This window comes from Pleurodeles waltl, chromosome 4_2 (assembly GCF_031143425.1).
Source record: "Pleurodeles waltl isolate 20211129_DDA chromosome 4_2, aPleWal1.hap1.20221129, whole genome shotgun sequence".
In the NCBI taxonomy this organism is placed as follows: Eukaryota; Metazoa; Chordata; class Amphibia; order Caudata; family Salamandridae; genus Pleurodeles; species Pleurodeles waltl.
Window position 1 is genome coordinate 286,158,232 of NC_090443.1, and position 25,931 is coordinate 286,184,162.

General features: G+C 47.5%; 1 protein-coding gene across 1 annotated transcript in view; it reads right to left on the bottom strand.

Moving 5' to 3' along the window:
• Positions 1-8,349, bottom strand: part of TNFRSF13C (TNF receptor superfamily member 13C) — a 51,939-nt gene extending 43,590 nt beyond the window's left edge. Inside the window, exon 1 of the mRNA XM_069233330.1 lies at positions 7,245-8,349. Within this exon, the coding sequence (XP_069089431.1) occupies positions 7,245-7,320 (76 nt within the window). The 5' untranslated portion in view covers positions 7,321-8,349. The remainder of the gene's footprint in view (positions 1-7,244) is intronic.
• Between the last annotated feature and the right edge of the window lie 17,582 nt (positions 8,350-25,931).

Consider the following 25,931-nt stretch of genomic DNA (forward strand, 5'->3'; position numbering starts at 1 on the left):
ATGATAGGGCTATAGTTTTAACTGTCCCAGGACTGTGATCCTCAAGCAGGTATCCACTAACTAGACCCCAGACAACAGTGTTTTTCCGAGGTACAAACAGCCTTTCTGCCTCCCCTTGGGACAGAAAGACAGCTAGACAACAAGGAAAAAGGACAAAAAAAAAATTGCTGGAGCGGCCAGTCCAGGCATTAGACCATGCCCCCACCACAGTAGAATTTCTGACCTGGGCAGATGCGGGCAGTTTATCCCTAGGCTGGGATAGAAAGCTCAATAGACACCAGGGAAAAAAGGTTTAAAAAAGGCACTAGCAAATCCAACTTTGAGGCCTAATGATTTTTTGTCTAATCCTTTTGGTGACATAGTACCACATCAGCAAAGTGCTGTGCAGTATGGTAAAAGAAAAAAGTTTTTAAAAAGCACGTTGAGGAGATGCAGCAGCATCATTCTGTAGGCCTGCGCATGTTTCGTGACATGCATGCATGTGCCTACACTAGAACACCGGTGCCATTTCTTTTATTTAGTGGTCCAGGATGGATCTGTAAACAAAAACACTTAATTAGAAGTAGCGTGCACGTTTTAAGGTGGAAGAGGTAGCAGAAATACACATTTTCTCACTTTAACCCTCCCTGGGAGCCTTGCTTAGGCTTTCTCATGCTCCATCTGCAAAGCAGAGTTGAAGCATGAGCCCAATGAAAGTTGGTAAGCACTGCTGCACTCCCAATTCAAATTCTTTCAATGTATTTGGGGTATATTGTGAATCTACAATGTCCAATCATCACTTTCACTATGTGGTACACCTTTGAGTCTGGTCCCCATTGTCGGATGGCAGCACTATATACTCTCCACTTAAGGTGTCTTGTCATGAACATTGTGTTTTTTATTTCAGACAAGTACAGGCTATGGCACCAGTGAATTCCAGCACATAGCTGACCTTGTGAACAGGTCGAATTAGACCCTATTGTTTACCTACTACCCACTGATGACAAAAAACATTTATAGGGTCCACTGGGAGGTGGTTAGTTTTCCCTTTGTACTCATCAATTTTTACACACCCATGCCTACCCCTTTGGAGAATTCCCTAACAACTCTGGAGTGCCCCTCTCTCGCGTGTTGTAGCAGGTACCAACACCACGTGACGAGTTGATGTGAGGAGGGGCTCGATGATGACGCATGCCACCTCAGTGGGGTGAGGGCTACTGTCTGTTAAAATGGACAGGACTTGCACACTTCAGTCAGACTTTCTACTCTCTCGTCATTTGACCATGAGCGCTCATTGAAAATGTATGTCACCACATTGTGTTTTGGGGATTTCACAGTTGCAGGCCATTGGCCTACCCAAACACGTGGGGTACTATTTTTATCAGGAGAAGTGTGGTACACAAGCAGGTAGGAATTTTGTGGATCCCTGTAGATTTTGAAATTTGACTTCACAGAAATGTGAGGAAAATAAGGAATTTTAGATAACGTTTGAGATTTGCAGAGCATTCTGGGTAAGAAAATGTAATGTGATTCAGGCAAGTCACACCTCACCGAACTCTCCTATGTGTCTAGTTATCAGAAATGTCCGGGTTTGGTATATTTCCAAGGCTGGAGGCCAAGCTCAGGTGCAAATTCTGCAGCTATCCACACCGCCAAAATGGGTTGTTTTCCATGATAAAAGTTTGATATCTCGGTGTAGTCTTCTGGGGGGCATTCCTGTTGTGGGTGAGTCCCCAGGAACCTCCATCTCTAACTGCTGCCCTGTTCCTGTGCCTGTGTCACTCCCACCTCAGTACCTAATTGCAGAAAAATTACCCCCTCACTGTGGGCTCAAATCCTTATCAAATTACAGTGTGCAGTCAACAAATTAGTGTTTAGGGTTTTGTTCCCCTCATTGGGGGCATCTCCAGATTCCAGAACAGTTGCCAACATTTTGCATATGTCCTCAACACTGGAAAGAATTTGAAACTATCCTTTGTACAACATTTTCAACTTCAACTGTTTAAACAGCGACGCCTGGACACCACCTGACTTAAACTGACTGAAAAGTCAGAGAATCTCCTTCCATCACCAACCTGCAGTTATTGACACGTCCAATAAACACCTGGAGTTTCAACTTCTCTACTATGGGAAATTCTTTATGCTTAATTGCAGCAGCCAAAACCTGTTCTATAATCCTATATTCACTGACAATCACAAGAATTGTTCACTGCTAATTCATGTTTCGACTCTGATGAGCTAGTGCTTGATTTGCCCAAATAATTGTCTGATCTTAATCAAAGCCAGGTAGAATATTAGTTCTTATCAACTTTTCCACCTGCTGGATCAGATGAGTATGGCCACCATGCATCTCCACACCTTCAGGGTCTCCTAAAAAGTGCAAGTTGAAGCGCCTGCTTTAGTTTTCAAGGTCTTCAATCTTGTTTAGTAGCTGTCGAATTTGTTTCTGGTCTGTCATTAATTCAGCTTCTTGAGCCTTAATTTGGTCTTGGAGTGTTGAAATTCTTTGCTTGACTTCCTGGAGTCTCCTAGGGAGCTATGTCAAAGCTTCTTAGATTTTCACCAGCCGTTGACTGTGCGCTTCAATTTCCTTCCTCTGTATGCGTTTAAAGTCTCTTATCTCGTTGGGGATGTTTTCTAAAAGGACTGTCAGCGGCTGGAACCCCACTGATTGTGCCAGAGCCTGATCTATTTCTGGTCCCACCACTGTTGATCCCCCCTGATCGCCAGGTTCTTGGCATTTTGCAGGCTCGGACTCTCTGAACTGGAAGAGGAATCTTGAGACTCTATAGCCACAGATCCTTCCTGGCGATGTTGCTCATTCAGCAGCCTTAGGAGTACGGTTTCTGCTATGATTTTATTTGTCTCTGGTTGGCTGGCTGCTTGACTTTCCTCTGGCTCTGTGCACCCCCAAGTCTTGGTGACCTTGAAAAGGGGGATACTCTCTCGCACTTAACCCCTTATTTGAGTCTGTCTCCCTCCGCATTGCCTGACTAGTGGGCTCTTTTGCAGGGGATTCTTGAACTGCAGCCCTGCTGTCCGGGACCCCACCTTGCTCATCCTCTTTTACTGCAGCTGGAGACCCTGTGGGTGGGATATTGAATTCAGCAATTATTGAGGGGGCTATTAGCACATCTGTGGTTAAGGCTGCATCATAGTTCATAGAGTTAGTGCTGCTTTCAATGCTTTCTCGCTCCTTAAACAAATGAACTCTTATTAAGACCGTCTTCTGCCACCCAGCTTCGGTTAAAGACATTTTCTCACCTTTTGCAGAGGTGAGTCTCTCCTGGACTTCAGGCCTTTTCCCTTTCTCAAGGGCCACAGCCATGTTATTGTCTTGAAATGGGTCCCTCAAATTCAGCTTCCCCATTTGGTTTTGCCTTCTATTGACTCTGGGTCCATATACCTTCTAGACATCACTTAGCACCCCTGCGCAAACACTGAGCTTCTTCCGGATGCCCTGACTTCCACTTAAGTGTTGCACGACTGTCGGTTCACCTCAGGTCGACACCTGTCCACCAAAACAAATTTCTTGGTTGAGGCTCTGGATTACTTTAAACACAAACAGGTCTCGGCCCAAGTATTGCTTCTAGATGCCGAGAAGGCATTCAACCTGGGTTGCTGGTAAAGTCTTTTTGTTACCATTGAGGAGTTTGTTTTTCCCGCTGGTTTTAGACCGATTTTATCTAGAATGTACAAGGGGGCTATGGTGTGATTAACTGTAAACTCAGTTGACATAGGCATGTGCATGGTCAACAGAGGAACACAACAGGATTTCCCTCTGTCCACAATATTGTTTGCTCTTTTCATAGAACCACTTCCCATAGCCATAAGAGAAGACAAGAGTATAGAACCTTCCCCCTCCCCCAATCAGTGGAATGACAAAAAACAAACTGTACGCTGATGATATAATTCTGTTCCTCAAACCTAGTTTGGAAAATCAGAAAAAGGGCTTTTGACATTTTTGAAGAATATCAATCTATGGGTGACTATAAGATCAACAGGTTAAAAACTGAAATTCTCCTATGCAACTGCACGATAGACACCTTACCTTTAGAAAGACACCCTCTCGTTAATTCCAAACCTAAGCGATATCGGGGAATACGTGCATCAGAGGATACATATAATTTATTTGCACTATATTACCTACCTCTGATTAGTTAGATTACATCACTACTTTCAGGATGGATCCATTTGCCCATATCCCTAATGGGGCGCATCACATTAATCCATATGTCTGTGTTAACACTGTGCAAGTTTTTATTCTCCTCTCTGTTTTTGCAGTATCGCTGTTCAATTTTCCTATGGAAAATTGCACATGGAAAGGGTGTTTTGGGACTTTATCCTTTTTCTCAGTCCCCGCTGGATGGAATATCCCAAAACTTTCCAGGAAGGAGCTGAGGTGGATAGGACTTGTTTTTGGAAAGTTTTGTGAAGATTTGTCAAGCAGCCCCAAAGTAATAGGTGAGCAAAACATCCAATTTCCTAACAATAACTATTCAACTGCAACTGGGAGGTGATTGTATGTCTGCCACTGGGTGATAATTGTATTTCTAATGATTGCCTTGTGAGACCACTTATGTTCAATATAACATGCCTCTCTTGGTTATGATTACAAGACAATATTAAAGGCTATAGAAAAGACTGGGACATTTGGAAAAGCTATGTCAGAAGCCATAGGTCTGATCTGTTCATTATGATACGTTACCATGAAGGCAGTGGGTCTGGTTTCATTATTATTAAAAGCATAGTTTAAATGTGAAAGAGCTTTAATGGTGGATTGTTATGACACTGTGTTAAAGCCAGAAGACTTGTATTTTATTACATAGCATCTCACAGATTTCCTTAGTAGGGAAGGATTGTGGTGTTACTTAGTCCTTTTGATGAACCTTGGTGGAAGACGATTTGCCCTGTGAATAATCCCTGCTAGACCCTCCTGACAGTTTTGTTTGCCACCCTCTTGCAAATAAAATCATGAAAAATACATACACACACATGTATCTATACGTAGAGGGCTTCAAGTCTGCCCTCTTCTACCGCAAGTTTGAGTTTCATTAGAGCCCTGCTATCATCCAGTTGCCAGAAAGTGCTGCCCAGAGTGTGCCATAGAAGGTCAAAAAAAACTAGGAACACTACCTGAAAGAAGTGTGCTTCAGTACCAGGGTTGGTGGAACAGTCATTTGGTTTTCCTTCTTCACAATGTACAAGTTTCCTTTCTTTTCTTCCTCATTTAATCTGTACTACTCTGCATCTAGAGCCTCTACATCAGGTGGCCATCTTGGAATGGAATTTTTCATAGTGTATGGTTGTATTTACCATTACAAGATGACAAATTTATTGCAGCCATGTTGAAACTTTAAAAACAACTATATACTATGTACAATACATTTGCAAGATAGCTGCGCACTGCTGTGTTTTATTTTATTTGTTATTGCAAGCATACGCCTGTCTGCTTTAGGCAACATCATATTTCCTTTATATTTTTATTATTTTAATTTATCTTGCATATGCTTGTCTAGTTAATGAATGTGCTTTATTGTGTATTGGAAAGTGAGTGAATGAAAGAATGAGTCAGTGGGTGAATGATGAGATGTATATGCAGGGCCACTGGAATTATGAGGTTGTGCAGCTTGAGCAATTTTTGCATAGTTCTAGATATGCCACATAATCCATGGTCTTCTGCATAATCTCCACATTTTAAGAAAAAAAATGTTTCTACTCAAAAGTTACTACAAATACAGCGACATTTGTGGCCACATGGTGAAAGGCCCTTTGCAAAGCTGAACAGATCGCCTTGCTGTTGCTTACAGCTATATTTGGGTCTTAAACTTGTACTAATGAGGTGCAACCAATGCCCAGACAGTTACCAAGTTTAAAAACAATGAAGTAACGAAGTAATACTATTACAAGATGTGCCACATAATTTGCTTTTTTTGCTGCATAATTTACTAAACCCTGCCTCATACTGTGCCTTCTCCTGCTGTATAATTCCAGTGGCCCTTCATGAAAGTGCAATGATGAGTGACAGAGTGCAAGGATGATGATTTATTGCATACCTACTCACCAGTGAGTTCAGAGATACTTTCAGTTATAATCCAGACCTAGTGGCATTGCCAATGCTTGTTAATATTTTATTTTCAAACGTTTACTTTCTACGCCTCTTTAGGAAAGGGCTATAACCTTAAGGTCAACTGCTTCTAGAAGAACTAAACCAGTGCTAAATTTGTGCTGGTGTTTCTCGGTGCTCAGCACCGGCACTTACTTAACAACACGGCACTCGGCCAATTTTTTAGCACAGCATATCAGGCAAGTATTTTAAAAGTATTTAAAATTATAATAAAATGATGTCGTCAACGCCATTCTTACAACCTTGTGTTGCATGGAATTGTCCAATCTGCCACATTTGTTGGGAGTGTGGTGGTTAGTAGGCAACAGTAGGAGAGAGAGAGAGAGAGAGAGAGAGAGAGAGTGTGTGTGTTGCATGCCTCTCGTGCCAGCCCCCTGCTTCCTTTTAATTATTGTTCGGATGTTTTAAAAGCCCTTGCTGAGAGATGAAGGTGACAAGACGTTGGTACCTGGCATCTCTTTCTTCAACCAAACTAGTGAGAATGGGTTCTAGATCTGCGGGTATTTTTGGAGGGCAATTCCTACGCTAGTTGAGTATTACTTTTGGAAGCATGTTAGGATTAACTCTTACAAGGCACGAGGAGGCACCTTGCTGACTGCTTAAAACCTCCTTGATTGTAAATGTAGCTTCAAGCCACAAGTGCCGATTCAGCCGTGGGGGAATTACCACGATGGTATTCAGATGATAAAAAGCCAGCCACTGAGGCCAGGGGCCTAGCTTGGTCAGTAAAATTGTGGGGCGGGGTACATAATGTAAAAATTCCTAATAAAATCCAACAGACTTCTCACCATACCCGACTGAAAGCACCTCTACCCAACTATTTACCAGACAATGCATTTATTAGGGGGTGTAACACACCAAACCAACGTCCCCTCCCCAGCGTGGCCCCCCTCTTTTCATCAAGACCCGGCATTGTACAAAAAAACACCAACAATGCATTCAATGTGCACGTTTCTAAAACGTCTTTTAGCTTAGCTGAGCTGAAGTGAATGTAACTGAAATTGGAAGTTAAAATAAAGTTTTAGTTTCACATTCCCAACAAATAAAAGCCAGGAGCTCTAGCAATGCCACCGAGTTTGTATGAACGAGAGACGGAGAGAGAGAGAGAGGTGGGGGAGCCTGGCTCTATTTTGCTTACCTCGCCCATCATAGTCCACACAGCCCCTAACGAGTTCATCATAGACCTGGTCGGGGTTCTGGCAGGGCCGTCCCATCGACGCTGCAAGGGAGAGGGCTCTTCTCTCTTGGTCTCCTGGGCAGCCCGCAGTCACCCAAGCCGCCCTCTCGCCCAGTCTCTCTTTAATGGAGGGCTAAGAGGTGCGCTCACCCTCTCTGAAGCCGTCCGTAGGTCCGAGAGCTGTCAGGCTGGCACAGAGCTTTCCCAGAATGTCTGTACGCTATGTCTAGGCACTCTCTGAAGAGGCGCGTCCGCCTCCCTACAATGCGGCCTGTCTCTGATGAAGGCAATCGCACTCGGAGGTGCAAGCCCCTCTCTCCACGTAACAGCCAGCCGCTAATACAGTCCGACTGTCTCCCCGGTGACCGGTGAATGCAGAGTGCTCACTTTCTGAGGTATCAGACTCTCTGAAAAGCTGGTTATCTCATGTACAGAGCTGCTTCTGTGCATATATATATATAGCGTATTCAGGCTGTCTCAGATGCAGAGGTGCTGTCAGGCTATCTGTTCGATGGTGTCTGTCTCTCTGATACAGAGTGCTGTCAGTCTATTTGATGCGGCCGCTCTGCCAAATGCAGAGTGCTGTAAGCCTCTCTCTGTAGCAGAGTGCTGTCAGTCTGTCTCTCTGATGCAGCGTGCTGTGAGTCGGTCTCTCTGATGGAGCTTGCAGTCTCTCTGATGCAGATTGCTGTCCGTCTGTCTTTCAGATGTAGATTGCTGTGAGTCTGCCTCTCTGATGCTGCGTGCGTCAGCCTGTCTCAGTAATTTGGACTGCTGTCAGTCTCATTCTCTGATGCAAATTGCTGTCTCTCTGGTGTAGATTGCTGTCAGTCTGTCTTTCTGCTGCAGCGTTCTGTCAATCTCCCTCTCTGTTGCAGAGTGCTGCCTGTCTTTCTCTTGCAGATTGTTGTCAGTCTGTCTCTTCAAAGTAGAGTGCTGTCAGACTGTCTCTGATGCAGAGTGCCATCGGTCTGTCTTTCTCTAATGCTCTCTCCGAGATGCTGCCAGCCACACTCTGATGCTGAGTGCTATCTGTCTGTCTGATTCTCCCGCTCTCTCTATGAGTGGTCTTTGCTCTCAGTATCGAGACTAAGAGGAAGGAAATGTGGCAGTGACGTCACTGCCCTCCCACCTCACCCCAGGAAAGGAACGAAGCAAGCCCAGCATGTGGGAGGGCGCGGGGGCAACTGGAGGGGAGATGGGCTGGGGGGTGGGGGAAGGGGTCGGGACCTTGGGGGCGGGTATTAGGGTTTAGGCCCACAGGTGTGTTTTTATCTTTGTACTGGAAAAGTAGAAGGTACTGCAAATCAGGACTCCGGTGCACTGGCAGAGCTGCCCGTGGGTCTCAATACCAGAAAATGCTGCACGCGGTGCAGATCGCAAGATAAGTTCACTGGACGAGTTGTGTGTCACTCTCAAAAATCGAAAATTCGGTGACAGATCAGGGCTGAGGTATACGGGCAGAGCTAGCAGAGAGAAGTGAAACTCTAGGCACATTTACAGGAAAGAGTGAGTTGCGCGTCACTGCACACGGAGGGCTCGAGGCATCCTGCACCCACGGTGGAGAAACTCACCTCAACATATTACGTGAGGTGAACTTTCACTTTTACATTCACCATCTACCTCTGTCAGCATCTCACACGCAGTCAGATCAGAGAGCTCTCGCCCAGAAGCAATACAGATTTGGCGCATACATTAACTTTGTTGAAGATCACGTAGTTCGCGCAGGGAAGGGGAGTTCCTTCTCTTCCAAGAATGTTTATTTTACAGCATCGCCTGAACAAGTGCATACCATTTTTGTTTAATTTCTGTTTCAGGAACTGTGGTGCTACCAAGATGTGTTTAGTGGGGATTTTCTAAGAGCTGGAAAGTTTGTTTGTCTTCCTCTGCTATACAAAGGGCTGGGAACCTTGTATGCCTGTCTGTGCTGTATGGCTTTGGGAGGCTCTTGAAGCTGCCTTTTGACTGTTAATCAGTGCTTATGTTTGTGGGTGACTATCACTAGTTCAAGGAAGGTCAGCATCATATATCAACTGTTCTCAACGGACCAGGACCTGGCATCCTCAAAGGAAATCATTCATGCTTACTTCCCATCACTCCTCTCTGTCTCTCTCAGTGATGTTTGAGAAGTTCTATCAATGTGTTGGAAACAAAAGTTGTACAAACTGGGGCATATTTACAATGAGTTGGCATAGGGAAGCGCCACAAGTTGTTTTGTTGCGCTGCCCTATACCAATTCAAAAGGGAGTGAATGCACTGTATTGCACCATGGTGTAAGGGTGTCTGCTTTGTTGGCAAGATTGTTTTTGTACAGGAAGGCACAAAAACAATGCATGGAGCTTTTTCTCCTCTTTACAACTCCTGGGAGAAGCACACAGTTTTAACGCAATCCCAGGTTTACGGATCCTTGTAAATCTGGGAATGCATCAAAACCCATTGGTGTTGCATGGGAAATCTCACTGCAATGTCAATCAAATCACCTCTCGACACAGGGTAAGGCAATGCAACGATTTGTGCTGCATTGCCTTACACCATATCTACGAGGCCATGGAAAGCCATGCAAAGTAGCCTTACGTGGTCTCGTAGCTATAAATCTCCACTATGTACCGCCGGAGCATCATAAAAAATGACACTGGTGGCGCAAGAGGCTTGTAAATAAGCCCATGAATCTCCAGGTTGTAGATGCCTGGCACATAGCACCAGCACGTTATGCAACAGTTCACCCAAAGCTGACTATCCGCTTCAGGCTGCCACCCTGCTCACCTTTCTGGACAATCAACAACCAAGCATCCTTTTTCCTGGCTGGTAGTGCACTCTTTTGCCACCTTTTGGGTTTTCTCTCTGCAAAGAGAACACCACTGCACAACCAGATTGCTCCAACCCACTTAGAAGCAGAACTGTCTGCCCCTTCCGACAGCCACACAGCTCCCGTAGTCCAAAGGCTACACCCCAACTGCATCTGTGCACTCCAGCTCCATGGCTTGCATTCCTATGCTGGAACAGTTTCAAGTGACCGGCCCGCCTCCTGCGCAAATTGCTGATTGTAAATGATGGATGGAGCACCTAGAAACCTACTTCCTGGCAATAGGCGTGGCAGATGAAAGGAAACGGCCACTCCAACCCCTTCTTGGTAGTGCTGATGTACACACGATCCACAAAACTTCTGTAGAGGTCGGTGCGCCTCACACCTACACCACCCTAAAAACACCATCACAGCGCATTTTGAACGGTTTGCAAATCCAGATTATGAACAGTTCCTACTACAGCAAGCTCGCCAGAAGCTGGAAGAGTCAATTGATGTTTTCTGTGCCAGCCTGCGAGACCTGGTCAGCACATGTACCCTACCCAATGAAGCCAACTAGGTCCGTGCGCAATTCTTCCAAGGGTGTGCGTTAGTGAAGCTTTGCGAACAAACACTGCAAGTGGCCAACATGTCCATTAGGGACATCTTAGCTCTAGGGTGCTCCAATGAGCTATCCAAGGCACTAGCAGCACATGTGAAAGCAGCCCTGCAACAACCAATAAAGACTGAACCTGTCAGTGCCATCACCAAAGACTAGCAGCTCCAAGATAGAAACACCAACATCCAAACCAGGTGGACGGCCCTGGGGGTGGTGCGGTTGTCTCTTCCCACATCCAGAGGACTGCCCCACAAAAGGAAAGAAGTGTGGTGCCTGTGCAAAATTAACAATTTCGCAAACGTTTGCTGCTCCACACCCAAACCACCAACGGCTAGATGCCCACTGAAGGTTCGTGCTGTGAACGTCATGTCCGAAACTGCAGACAAAAGCAATATGTATACCAATAGCCAAGAAACCATCCACATGATACATGCCATAGAACCACGCTGCACCTCAACCTGCACGTCTCCCAGGTGCAAAGTTACCACTCAAATTAAACCTGGGACTGCCCTGATTGACAAATGGGCCTTAATAAACCTTATGGTGGCAGACATTTTCCACATACTGCCAACACCACCGAAATTAAGCCGTACCAACGTAAAGGTTTTCGCCTTTGGCAACCATAAGCCCCTCCAGCTAGCTGGCGTGTTCAGCACCAACATCAGCCATCAGGAGACAGACACCGAAACAAAAATCTATGTTTCCCAGGAGGACAGTGGTTTCTGATCAGCTGTCCGACTGCTGAAGAACAAGGCCTCATCTGTTTCGCTTTCCACAGCCACACCAGCGAGATCGACATTCTCATCCAGGAGTTTGTGCTGTTATTGGAAGGAATCAGCTGCCTGAACAGGGCCATACTCAAGCTCCACATCGACAATTCCATCAAGCCAGTAGTACTCCACCACAGAAGAATGGCAATCCATGTGTGCCCCAAAGTGGACTAAGAGTTGAAGCACCTAGAAGACACTGGCATTATAAAAAAGGTTGCCCCCCTGGGCCCCACAACCTTTCATAGTCGTAAAGAAACCCAAGCAGCCAGGCACCATTCGGATACGTGTCAACATGAGGGTACCCAATGTTGCAATCAAAAGAGAGTGCCATCTCACCTCCATGATCAATGACATAGTTGGAGGACTAGCAAGTTCCAAATGGTTTTCCAAGATGGACGTGAGGAAGGGATACCATCAAACCCCCTTCACACAGAATCATGAACGATCACAATCTTCTCCGCACAAGTTGGTCTAAGGAGCTTCACCAGGCTCAACCTTGAAATCTCAAGCACATTGGAGATCTTTCAGAACATCATACGGACCGTTCACAGTGGATTGCCTGGAGTCCTCAACGTGAGCAATGACATTCTGTTCCAAGCCCCAACACTAGAGTGTCACCTCACCTGCCTGCAATCAGTTTTCCTGTGGCTCCAATGCAAAGGTTTGACCCTGCATCGCAAAAAAAAGTGCATTCTTGCAAAACAACATCAGCTTCTTTTGCTACCAGTTCTTAGGAGAAGGCATTGGTCCTGACCCTATCAATGTATGTGACATGCAAGACGAACCAGCCCAGATGTCAGTGTCCAGGGTACGAAGTGTCCTAGGCATGGTAACGTACATTTTATGCAGAACCTGTCTGACCTCACTGCCACTGGTTAGATGTTTTTGTGAGATCAGACAGGCGCCAAAGGGTGCCCAACAAGAACAAGCTTTCCAAAACACCAAGGTGCCTCTATCTGCTGACACCACAGTGGTGTACTTTGACCCAAAAAGGGAATCAGAGCTCGCAGTTGATGCCAGCCCTATGGGCCTAGGGGCTGTCCTGTTCCAACTCCATGACTGCGGGTACTGGGCACCGGTTGCCTACACAAGTACACCCACTGGGCAGATGTACTACCAAATCAAGAGAGAGGCCATTGCAATATACTGGGAATACAGCTATTTCCACATCTACATATATGGGCATCCTTTCAGAGTACTCACAGACCACAAACCACTTATTCCACTGTTTCAAGGGTTAGTATCAAAACATCCTCAGCGGATCAAAAAGTGGATTCTGCAGTTGCAGGAATTCGACTTTCCCATAATGTACTGGCCTGGCACATGCAACCCAGCGGACTTCCCGTCATAGCACTCAATACCAGCCACCACTTAGGAATCCCAAGATGCACATATTACAGAGGAGTACGTTCGGCTGATTTTCGACTGCTCCAAACCTCTCCCAGTGACGTTGGGGGCATGGTACTGGCCACATGACAGGATGGTTGCCTCCAGTTGGTAATCACAGCAATGCAAACCACTGACTACAAGGTTCTCAACACCCATTCAGTGCGATGGACTGAAGAGGCCAGGTTCACCCTGCAGAGCCTACACCAAGGTAGACAAGAGCTGTCAGTAACAGCAAAAGGGTGCTTGATGAGAGGCCACAGACTAGTCCTACCTCACAGCCTACAACAACAGGCTGTTTCAATAGCCTGTGGAACTCACCAGGGAATGGTTAAAACCAAATACAGACTCCACAGCAAAGGATGGTTCCCCGGGCTAGACCAGAGCATGGAAGCAGCAGTGACAGACTGCACCACATACCAAGCCAGCAAACCCCCGGACACTACAGGACCCGTCATCATGGAAGAAGGCCCTAAAGCCCCATGGCAGCAGGTGAGTGCAGACTTCGGGAGCCTCCCGGACATCACACACATGTTGGTGGTGATGGATGACTTCTCCAGATACCTGGAAGTGGAAATAGTAGCCTTCATGTCTGCAGCCAATGTGATTCCTAAAATGGATAAGATCATAGGGGCGCAAGGCCTGATCTGCGAGTTGCATACAGGTAATGGCCCCTCATTCAGCAGCCATGAGTGGAACAAATACCTAGTTCTACGAAACAAAGCACCGGCGCATCACCCCAAGGAAATGGAGAAGTAGAATGCTTTATGAGGAAAATCACAAAAATGATCTGACTTGCCACAGCAGATAGGCGGAATATAGAAGGTGCCATTTACTCATTCTTGAGGGAGTACTCTGTGAATCCACACTCTGCCACGGGGATAGCCCCTAGCAGGCTCAGCTTAGGCCAAGAAGTCCAGGATGTTATTCCACACCACCCCAGTGGTTGGAGCACCCAAAGCCTCCCAACCTGTCCAAAACTTGAAAAGGCCACAACAATGAGTACGCTTTAGAAAGGAGGAGAGCTCTGATCTGACTGCTTAGACCTGGTGACTTGTGCGTGACTGCTACCCTGCCAGAAAGTTCAGGTTGCCATTCAAGCCATCCCCATGGGGAGTGACAGACATAAAAGGGACAATGATCACGGACAGACGAGGAGGTGAGTTTGTCACAAGAAACATATCCCATTGACCAACAGACTGCTTGATAAAACAGCGTACTCTGAGCCATCCAAGGACAACCTTAGCTGGAAGGACAACATAATCTCTGAGAGGCTCCTGCATGGTCAAGGGTTTGCAAACCCCCTGCCTGTCTCTTCCTTGGCAGGCACGCCATCTGGCCCCGGTAAGGGGTTAGTATCCTCAGAAAAAGGAGTGCAGAGTGACAGGCAAGAACCCTAATAGTTGAACCAATGAGGAGGAGGTCAATGAGACCATCTCCGGGTGAATCCTGCTCTGTCACAAAGGTTTAGAGACTTTGTATTCGATTAAGACTCTCCATCTCCAAGAGGAGTCTGCTGTTAGGTCAGACGAAGCACCACATTGGTCCAGGTTTGATTGATATTTTTGAACAACACTCAGGTGGTGTTAAATTTCTGGAACTATTCTTGTTCTGTTCTGTTTTCAATCCAAGGTTAAGGAGGGATGAAGTGTTGGTAATGGTCAATAGGGGATCCAACAACGAGGGCATTTGTGGAGGGGTATGGCTATGTCATAACCCCATCATTTGTATATGGTTATAAACCCCCTCTCAACGCACTGACATGGTTTGGTCATGTGTATTCACATAAAACCGTAAATAAAAGGGCTAACCTAGCATGACACCAGGATAGCAAGTGATAGCCAGCAATGAACCTGTGTCATTATTTCTATTTTTATTAAGTGGCCTAGCTGTGGCATCACACAGGTGTATTTCTGCGATAAAGGCCACAGTCTCTGAATCCAACTGCTTGGGCAACACCGTAGATGAAACACCCTCCTGCTGGACATTTTCTGGGATTGCTGTCTCATGTCAAGCAAGGTCCTCTTGAAGGTTTTCCACTTTAAAATGATTTGCTCGGTGGCTATCAATTCCGCAAGATAGGTCAGTGAAATTCATACTTTTTCTCTTGACCTTCCAATGACTGAACCACCAATCCAAGTTTTCAAATGGTCACCTGTATCTGGCTCTGCCAGAGCCTGTGTCACACGCCTTTTTTCTGGTGTGCCAGGCAGAGAACAATCCTGTAAATGGAATGTGTGCAACTTTTACACAAATCTAGGGACACTTCCCTGCCTTCCCTTACATTGGAGTTACAAATATCTCACATGGTGGTATTTCCTCTTATGAATTATGTGATTCCTGGGGCATGGCCTGCCCCTTGCCAAAATGACCACTTGCGAAAGAAGCTCTGAGTGTCGCCTCCGACCCCGTGACATACCGGAGCCTGGGGCTGCCCCATGCGTAGGTAGGAAAGGGCCAAGCCCTAGAGGAGTGGGAGGCACGTTCTGGGAGGTGTAGTGGGCTTGGACCTCCTGGATGCCCCGAGCGATCAGCCGACTCCTTGCCGCGCCGCAGAATACAAGTTCGTGGTGTGCGGGCCTGAGTGCCTTTCACAGCCTCAGCCACCCTTCGGGTGGGAAGGCACAATAACCAGGCAAGTATAAGAGCAAAAGGCTGCTTTACTGGGACAGGTACGCAGACTCATTCACTATAACAAACTTGATAAAATAACCCCCGGCCTTACTAATACAATAGCGATCCTAAGGTGATTGAAGGAAGCAGCCTCCGCCCGATTGCTGGCCTGTAATTCACGTGAAGGCCACCTCTCCTCGTTGCGAGCCCCCAGGCCCTGTGCTGCTGTGGATGGTAGGGCAGCGGGGTGCTGGTGGCTGGCGACGCCTGACCGGCTATACAGAAAGCAACCTATGTGAAAGACACCTGTGCGAAGGAAGAGGGGCACTGCTGATAGGGGCAGGCGGATTACCATGAGCCCTGAACCTATGCCTTTACAGCTCAGCTGGTCCCAGAATGCAGAGGAGCGCCTGCATGACAATGGTGCTGTTGGGTGGAGCAGTAGTGAAGAGTTCCAATGCTGTGCCACCTGGGGCGCCCTCCGCTCTGTGTAGTGAGGACTAATAGTAATATACATGTGGGGACTCCCTTTACAGAGACTGTGACTATAATCACTGCCGTCTCCTGCTCTGTGCCTTAGCTCACACCTCTCCAATTCACCATTACATTCCTGACTGTGGTGAGTTGCACTAGCTCAGGGTCCCGCGTGTCATGGGCACCACCAAATTCACTAGAGACACTCTTGCAAAGAACCAGGAAAGTTGCAGAGCGCAGAGGTGAACATCCCCTCTCACCGTCCAGATAAGTTGGACAAGATACTAGTCACAGTGACGCCTCGTGAAGACCTATAGAGTGAAATAATCAAGGTGTCTGTGGACCTTGGAATCCTCCAGGCAACCATCGCAAGTTGGCAAACAGGGTGAAATGCAACACAGATCTGCTTGAGGAGGTGGGGTCCACCATCTGAGGACTGCAGGACAAGGTAGCCAACCAGCTCCACCAAGTGGACCTGTTAGACCAGCGGACGTAGGCTGCAGAGGGATAGCGCCATCAGAATAATATAAGGATCATTGGACTGTCTGAAAAGGCGGAGGAAACAGACATGGTGGCCCTGCACATCAGGGCCTCTCACTGCTCTTTTCCCTGGAGAGGGCCCACAGGGTTCCTGTGAGACCACCCCACCTGGGGCGCTGCCGCGCCAGTGGTCCTCCTGCTGAATTACAGGGACCTGATTCTACAGAAAGCCTGAGACCCCCGATGTTTCTACATTGATAGCGCCTTAGTGGTCATCTTTCCAGTTTACACAATGGCCATTCAGAAGAAGCGGGCTTCCCTCTCACTATTAAAAGAGAATTGAGAGAAGCAGGAGTGTGCTGTATGCTCTTGTTCCTTACCCGCCTCAAAGTTATAGTTGATGGGCAAGCTACTTTCCTTGATGACCTGCCTGCTGCATGGGACTGGCTGGAGGGCAAAGCCCCAAACCACCTAAACTGAAATGCTGCCACTGAAGATGGCGAGAACGTGCCAGCAGCGCACCCCCAACAAGAGGACAGGTGGAGATGGAGAGAGCAGCAGTGCTGGATGCAGCGTCCTCTTTGAGGAAGGCACTGGAGAGCCCACAGATCAACCTCTCCTCCGAGGGTTTGGAATCTGATGCTCTACCTGAGGAACTTGGGTCTGTACCATCTATGACCCAAAGGCTAGCAGATGACCTTTAATTTTGGGTGTTCCACACCTGCCACTTACCTCTGTTCCTTATCTTTCCGCCAGCTGGGGAGATGGGACTCTTGTGGGATACACTGCCTGAGAGTTGCTGTCACCTGGGTGGCTTTGGTATTTAACCTTTCTTTACTGGGTTAGCCAGGCTGTGCCAATCTTGATCCTCTATCATTTTGCTACAGGGGAGTTGGAGGCGAAGAGGCCTTTATAGTGGATGTTGCTGCAGCCACATCTCAAGAGAAACAGTCATACAACACAATGGAATTGGGGGGTTTGGCTTCTACATCTATGTTTTGTTTTCTGTTTTGGCTGGCAGGTCGTTGCTACTCTGCCCTGGGGTGGGGTTGTTGGGTTATTTGGTTGCTCACTTCTTTAAATTTTCTGCCTGGCTTTGTGCTGTCTGTGATGGGTAGAGCAGTGGGATGGGGGTTGGGTGAAGGGAGGTGCCGGGGGTGGACAGACCTGGAATCCATGCTGCGATGGAGAAGGTGATGCAAATTTCATTTCTCACTTGGAATGTTGGCGGAATGGGGTCTGTAGAAAAGAGATACAAGATCCTGCATTTCCTAAAGTGCAGGAGGTGGACAGAGCCCTTTTCCAGGAGACATACCTGACTGGTTCTGAGATTCTCAAGCTGCAAGGATGCTGGAGGGGATGCATATATGGGACAGGCTACTCCGCTTCTTCTAGAAGAGTGTTGATCTAGGTCAGGCCAGAAGTTACTAAGATGCAGATTGATGTCAAGGAATGGTAGATAATCACCTTCATATACAAATTGGCTGCTTTTATGCCCCGAACGAGAACAAATTGGCACACACAAAGTTTCACAAGAAATTTTCAGGGCTGTATGGAGCTGGTGACCCTGTGATGGACAAACCCCTGGGTGTCTTCTTGGACAGGGTGCAACTGTGGAAGCTGCCGGAAGGGCAGCAAGAGAAGCTGGGCGCCCCATCTCGGAGTTGGAAATCAGTGAGGCCATCAAAGGACTCATAGAAGGAAAGACTTCTGGGATGGATGGTCTCCCCTTCAAATTCTACCAGACTTATGCCACACAACTGGTTCCCAGATTGTCTGCAATATATGCCAGTGTGTTGGAGTGTGGACACCTTCCAATTACGACGAGGGAAACCTTGATTGTTTCCATTCCTAGGCCACTGAGCGACACCACTGATGCAACGGCATATTGCCCACTCTCTATGTTAAATTCAGATTATAAAATTCTGAGCAAAGACCTAGCAAACCGGTTATAACCCTGCGGCGGTGCATGAGGATCAAAATGGTTTCATCCCCAAGTGTAACACATCCCACAACATGCTAACGCCTTTATCGTGTGCCAGATGAGATGGATTGATTTCTGGAGCTCTGGTACTCTCCAATGACATTCAGAAGGCCTTTGATACCCTTATGTGGGATTATATGGTAGCAGTCATGAACAGGATTTCTCGGGGGTGGGGGGACAAGTGGTATTTGAGCAACTGGGTTTCTCTCTAAAGTATGCCGGTGCAGACGCAGTTGCGTATGAGAGTATGCATTTCAGACCCTTTTCAAGATCTGGGCAGGAGGCAGGGGCACCCATTCTCTCCTATGCTGTTCTTGCTAGTGATTAAGCTGATTTGCCTGCCTCTTGCGGCTGGAGGGGCGGGACAGGGGTATCCCATTGCATGATGGGGAACATATCTGTGCAATATAGGCAGATAACATTTTGAGCTTTTTGAGGAGTTCCTTAACAGGTATCTAATGGATTATAACACTACTCAATGACTTTGGACAGGTTTCCGGCCTTATTACGAATTGGTGGAAATTGTGCGCCTTCCTTGTTTCCCCAGAACATACAGGTCCTCCAAATCCAGTAAGAGCACATGGTTTGCAATGGGAGTCTAGAGCTCTCAAGTATTGGAGGATTAGAGTATACTACATTGTTAGAAACTGGGTCGTTAGTTGACTGGGGTGTAAATCCTGTTCAGACAGCAAACACAATCCTATTCAGAGTAAGGCAGAAGCAAAACCTAAATTAACCTGTGCTCATCCTGTGGTAGCTTAGCACAGTGCAGTCAGGCTTAACTTAGAAGCAATGTGTAAAGTATTTCTCAACATTTCAAACAGTAAAACAGTGAAACTACTGCACAGAAAGATTCCACTCCAGGTTAGAAAAGTAGATACAACTTTCAAAAGTAAATTTGACTTTAATAAATAAAACAAGACCAAACAACAAAAATCCAATTATTATAACTTGAGATATGATTTTTTTTTAAATAAATTGTAAAATAGTACTTAGAAGCAAGAAGTGTCAACTGGGGATATTTGGAGTGGGACAGTCATAAGTTCAGGCACATCACGATGGAGCGCAGGCCAGCTACAGGGACATAGTTGGAACCAAAGTACTTTAAATCCTAGCTGCAGAGCATCGCGTGGATCCAAAAAAGATTATTCACGCAGCCAATGCGATGCATTGGTTCTGAGAAGCGGCGAGGCTGCGGTATGAGGTCCTTTTGCCACATCATTGAGGATCCCGTCGATAGAGCTGCAAGTGTGATGAGGGATGCGAGGAGCTGGCGCCAGGGAAAGCGTTGTGCAGATGCAACAAAGCAAGTCTTTTGTTTGGTTCTGCACCCACAGTAGTGACGATGGACCGGTTTTGATCCACGCAGCAGTGGAGATGCGTAGGCCCTGCTCTTGCAGCAGTGGATGTGTCGGTTCCACTGGAGCAAACACCTTTAGCCCACTTCCAAGGGTCCAGGACTGGGGTGGCACCACTTGGCAGACCAGACCCATAAATGGTAGACTTCAGGTGCATGAGCATGGTGTTTGGATGTCTTTAATGTAGCTGAGACTTCAGATCAAGAGGCAAGCCAGCTAGCCCTTGGAGTCATTCTGGGTTCAAGTGCTGCAGGTCCAGTTCTTCTCACCCAGGCAAGGAGACAGCACAGCAAGGCAGCAAGGCGGCAGTCCAGCAGAGTGGCAGTCCTTCAGCAGCACAGCAGTCCTTCCTTGCAGAGTATTCACAGGTCCAGAAGATTCCTGAAGTGGTGTTGTCACAGGTCCAATACTTATATCCAGTTGGGCCTTTGAAGTGCAAGAGACTTCAAAGACAGGCCTATGAACTGCACAGAGGTCCTGCCCTGGCAACAGACTCACTGCAGAGGGGTTATACAGCCCGTTGTGTGTGGACTGGGCACAGCCTTTTCAGGTGTAAGTGAGGCTGTACTCTGCTCCTCCCTCCTATCCTCCTAGGATGGCCCATCAAGTCAAAATTGCTATTTACATTCTGACGTCATGATTCCAGACACCAAACTCAAAATGTTTATCTCTTCTAGATTGCGAATTACACTTATTAAGATCTAATAAGGTAATCATAATATTATCCTATGGAAAAGGTAGGCCACGCTGTAGTGATAAATTACTTTGGGAGTTTTTCACTACCAAGACACATACAACTTAAAAGCATATGTCCCGCCTTTTAAATACATTGCACCATGCCCTCTGGGTTACCCAGGGCCTAGCTTAGGGGTGACATATGTATAAATAGGGAAGGTTGGGGCTGGCAATATGGTTATTTAGCCAGGTTAAGATAGCAGTGGAAAACTGCACACACAGGCTCTGCAATGGCAGGCCCCAGACATGGTTAAAGGGCTACTTTAGTGAGTGGCACAACCATTGCTGCCGGCCCACATGTAGCATTTAATTTACAGACCCTGGGTACATGTAGTACACTTTACTAGGGACCTATAAGTAAATTAAATATGCCAATTGGGGATAAGCCAATATTACGATGTTTAGGGGAGACAGTACAAGCACTTTAGCAGTGGTTAGCAGAGGTAAAGAGTACAGAGTCCATATACCAGCAAAACAAGGTCAGAAAAACAGAAGCAGTAGGCAAAAAGATTGGGGGGAACCCACCCTAAGTCTGTCAGGTCCAACACACACTGACATTGATATTCGAGACAGAAATCTTGGGGGCATAATGAGGGGCCTCACAGGATGCGTGGCCTTTTGGAGGTCACTGCAGCTGCCAGTGATGGCATACACAGCACTGACCAAAATGGTGATCTTGTCCAGAGTTCTTTACTATTTCGTAAATCTCCCAATATGGAGACTAGGAAAGTGGTTTCACTTCCTAAGTACTTTGCTCAGACAGCTGATATTGGATGGACAGCAAACTATGGTGTCACCACGTACATTTCAGAGACCCACAACCGCCAGAGGCCGAAGCGGCCAAGACTATGAGGTGCATTACCTGGCTGTACAGCTGCAGTGGATCACCCAATGGCTGGCGGGATTCAGTTTGGCAGAAGTGGGGAAGGTCGGAGCTCCCAGTAAGGAGGGCGCATTATTGGCTTTGCTGCTGGGAGTCAAGCTCAGCACTCTGTGTAGATTGTGGCTTTGCATGCTTCGGTTTTGGAAGGCGGTGCATTGCTGCATGGGGATTGCTGCTTTTTATGCCCCTGCAATGCCACTGGTGGGCCTGCTGACCATAGTAGGGGGCTACTTCACTGCCTTTCAGCTGGCACGGTGTATGGGGGCAGAGACACTGAGGGACTGTTACTCAAAGTGTTTCTTCCGCACGTTGGATGAGCTGATGGCTGAAGATAATTTGCCCTCAGTTCTTCACATATGGAGCATTGACTGGAGCCATTCAACATCACCAGAGCCTCCAATGCGCAATCTCCTGCAGACCTTGCTTACCTTTGGCAGGGAGGGCAGCACCTGGGTTCCTGTGTGTATAAAACTGTCCTGGCTATGAAGGTAGATGACTTGCCAGCTTTGAAATCAAAGTGAGAGGAGTATATTGATCGACGCTTCGATGGGAAAGAATGGGGTCAGACCTTGGAGTGCACTTACACAAGATTCAAGTACATCCAATTCAACTACCTACACTGTAAATACCTCATGCTGCATAGACTGAATGTCATGTTCCACACTACTGACTGGAGGTGCCCCAGGTGTGCTCTGACCGATGCAGGCTTTATCTATATGTTGTTGAGCTGCAGAATAATAAATAGCTTCTGGTTTCAGGTCACGGTGAACCTGGAGCGTACATTGGGTGTTTCAGGCTTTACATGATTGAAATCTGCCTCCTTGTGTTGTATGCCCAGACAACAGAGAAAAAAAGCTAGTATTAGGTTTTTGGACCTAGTGTTGGGGACAGCTTGCCGATACATTGGTCATCACTAGAAATCTTTGCAATGCCCACCTCACAGTTGATGGCAGGCTGAGATGGATAAGTGGAATGCAGTTGAGGGCACCTCATTCCTCACGATGAGTACAGAGGGGTACACCGAAAGCCTACTGTGGATCTTGGATAGAGATGGCCACAGACCTCTCGAACTATGGCCCATAGATTTTGCTGGCGCAGGTGCACATTGGGAGTGTCCCCTTGTGGGGATCGCTTGTAGACTGTCCGGGTCGATTGAGAGCGGGGAAATGGAAACCGACAGACGATAGTGCCCCCAGATACAATAAGCCTTATCCTCCTGTCTGCTGTTCCTTACGACCCGATTAGATTTCGCCTTTCTGCTGATATAAACATCTTCAAAGTTCTCAAGCGCTGATATATTGGACACAACTGGGCAGGATTTGTTTTTGGGGTTTGGCATTCAAGCTTACATAATTATTTATTGGATGGAAAGGGATAAGGGAGCTACATACACATTGCTACTGGTGTAGTGTTTGACTATAGGTAATGCCAAATCTGCATATGGACCGTTAAATAACTATATTGGAAGACACTGAGGGCTATATTTCCTAAAGTTTTGTGTCATGTTTGCATCATAAAACTGACACAAGGTGATGCAAAATCTTTTGCTGGAAAAATCACTTGAAAGTAATACAAAGCAGTACATTGTGCTGCTCTGCACTACTTAGCACCAAGGGGCATTCCATGGGTCGTGCATGGGCATGTCCATGCAATCACCCATGGTTTCTGACGCAAAACCCTGTTCACTGAAAAAATAAAAAAAAGTAGACAGGTTTTTGGGTCAAAGAATTGCACCCTTTTCAAATAGGTGCTATTATGGAGAAATGCTTTTATTTCTCCTTTCTTTTCCGACTTTGCATGTGTGCTGCACTCTACAGCACATATACAAGGTGGGAGACGTGTTAAAGTGAGTCTAAGCATAGTATTGTATTTTCCTGGAAAGCATCCTTCTAGTACAAAACCTATGCTAGACTCACACAGACACCCTTGCATTATGGCGCAAAGGTTAATGTCTGTAGTGCTCAGCAACAAATTTGTGAGCCAGTGCTGGGGAGAGGGACGAGAATGCAATTTCTCTGTAACTATGGTGCTCTCCTGCTCTCTCCTTCTCACACAATGCAAGGCAGCATTTTTGGCTGCTGTGCTGCGTTGCTTGAGACTTTAGAAAATCTGGGCCTGAAAAGGTTGGTGTATAACTTATGCCCTCATTATGACTTTGGCGGTCAGCTGACACCAAGCCGGCGATGGCAGTAGTACCACCGTCAGGCTGGTGTTGAAGACCACCATTTTATGACCACGGCAGTGGCCTCCCCCCCCATATACAGCCAATGACCTGCCTGAACTGCGAGTGCAGTCCGGCCACTGACCACAGGGGTCACCACTTTCAGCCCTGAGGAGCACCATTTACCGCCCACCATATTACTACATGGCAGACCGCCAGGATTTCCCGGCTGGAGCACCGACCAGGAAAAGCCTGGCAGAAATGACCCAAATAAAAGGAAACACTCACCTCCAGGGACCCAGAGGAGTCCACGGCCGCCATGGAACCCGAACTGGAAGTCCTGGTTATGCTGTATCACGCGATGGGAGTCCAGGAGCAGCAACGCCGAAGAAGACGGTGAGTACAGCCGCCTAGCACACAAGGAAGGAAGGGGAGAGTGACCACACCCACAACACACACCATACTCACATACCCCACACATGGAGAACAATCCACTGAAAAGTACAACAATAACATAAGCGAGAAGAAAAGAAAGCCAGGACAAATACCTGTGATGCAACCACTGTATTCCTGTGGGAATAGCGACCACAAAAAAAACAGAACTATATACAAAGGGCCATTGGCCAGTCCAATTGTCCATGGCAATCCACAGGGCAACTAAACAGGCCCAACTTGACTCCTGACAGCCCGAGTGACTTCACTGGGCAGGGACATCAATGTAGAACGGAGGCATCTCAGTGGGTGGGGGGGGGGTGTTCTTCTTGGAAGGGGGTCATTGGACTTTGGTTTGGGAGGGAGTGGGCTCTTGCACCTCCGTTTAGGGAGTGGGCCTGGAGCAGGGGGGAGTGGCTTCCCGGTGCTCTGTAGTGGGAGGTTTTTTAGTGGTGGGAGGGACATTTGCACCACCAGGGGGGGCCATGAGAGGACTGGGAGCTGGAGAGATTGGGCTGGGGAGCAGGACCTTACGTGTCGGGACAACACGGGGTGAGGCAGGAGTAGGGAAGAGTTCAAGGTGGGAAAGGAAAGGTTTTTTAAGTTCAGTGGGGTGGAGTGTGGGAGGAGGTTTGGGAGTGGAGGTAGAGGGAGTGGTTGTAGAAAGTGTAGGTGTTTTGGACTGGTTTGTAGGTGCATGTAAAGTGTGCATGTGTGAGGCGGATGACTGTTGAGTGTGTGCGTTTATGTGTTTTGGGAGGAGGGGTGGCCGGGAGGGAGAAGACAAACAGGTAGTGTGAATGTATGTTGGGGTGGTGTCTGCAAGTTAGTTGGGTGTGCTGCATGTGGATGTGGTGGTGGTGGTGGTGACTGCGCATGTGGTGAATGGGGTGCTAGTCTGCATGTCTGCTGTTGTGGTGACTGTGGGCAAGGCTGAACAGGTGGCAAGATCTGGGACTGCGCCTGCAGGTGTGAGTGCTGATGTGAATGTGAGGAAGGAGGTGGAGGGGAGACAGTGGAGGCAGTGGCTGTGTGTACTTCTGTGTGCTGGCTGTGTGTATGTTTGTGGTGTGATCTGTGGTGCTTGTGCTTGTCTTTGCAAGTCCTGTCTGTTGTCTTGGGTGCATGCTCGTCTGATTTGTGTGCTTCGGATCGGTGGTGGGAGAGGAGTCTTGGACTGGGTACAGGTAGTTGGAGGGGGGACAGAGGAAGTAGGGACACTGGCTGCCCTCAAAGAGGAGGCCAGAGCCTGAAACGATCTCCGTAGGGCAGCCAAGCCACAGTGAATGCCCTCCAGGTAGGCATTGCATTGCTGCATCTTGGATGCCAGACCCTGGATGACATTCACTATGGTTGACTGCCCTACACAGATGGATCTCAGGAGGCAAATAGCCTCCTCACTGAGGTCAGCAGGGGTGACTGGGGCAGGGGCTGAGGTGCCTTCGGTGAAGGAGACACCCACCCTCCTGGGCCAGCGGGCACGGGCAACTGAGTGGGGGGCTACTTGGAGGGCGGTACTGGAATGGGGGTGGCGGAAGATGACGATGCTGGGGTGGTCCCAGAGGGGTCTGCCAGCACCAGGGAGCTTCAATCAGGGTCAGCTGTTGTAACTCCTATCTCCCCTGTGGTGCTCCTCTCCCCCTTCAATCCACTGGTCTCCTCGGCGTCAGTGGACCCTGCCTCCTGGGTCTTGTAGGCTGCAGCTCCGCAGTCGCCGGTGCCCCTGATCCTTCGCCAGATGATGCTAATGCACACAAGGACAGGAGAAGAAAAGTAGGGAGGGTGGGGGAGAAAAAAAGGGAGCAGAGGGTAAATAACAGCACATATGGCATACACATCATGACGACTTACTGGTAATTACACTATGCAGTAACAACCACAATACCACACCATTGCCTGGGAACAACATCGGAAATTAACTCTGAAGACACAACCATCTGCACACCTACTAAGACTCACTAATCCATGTCT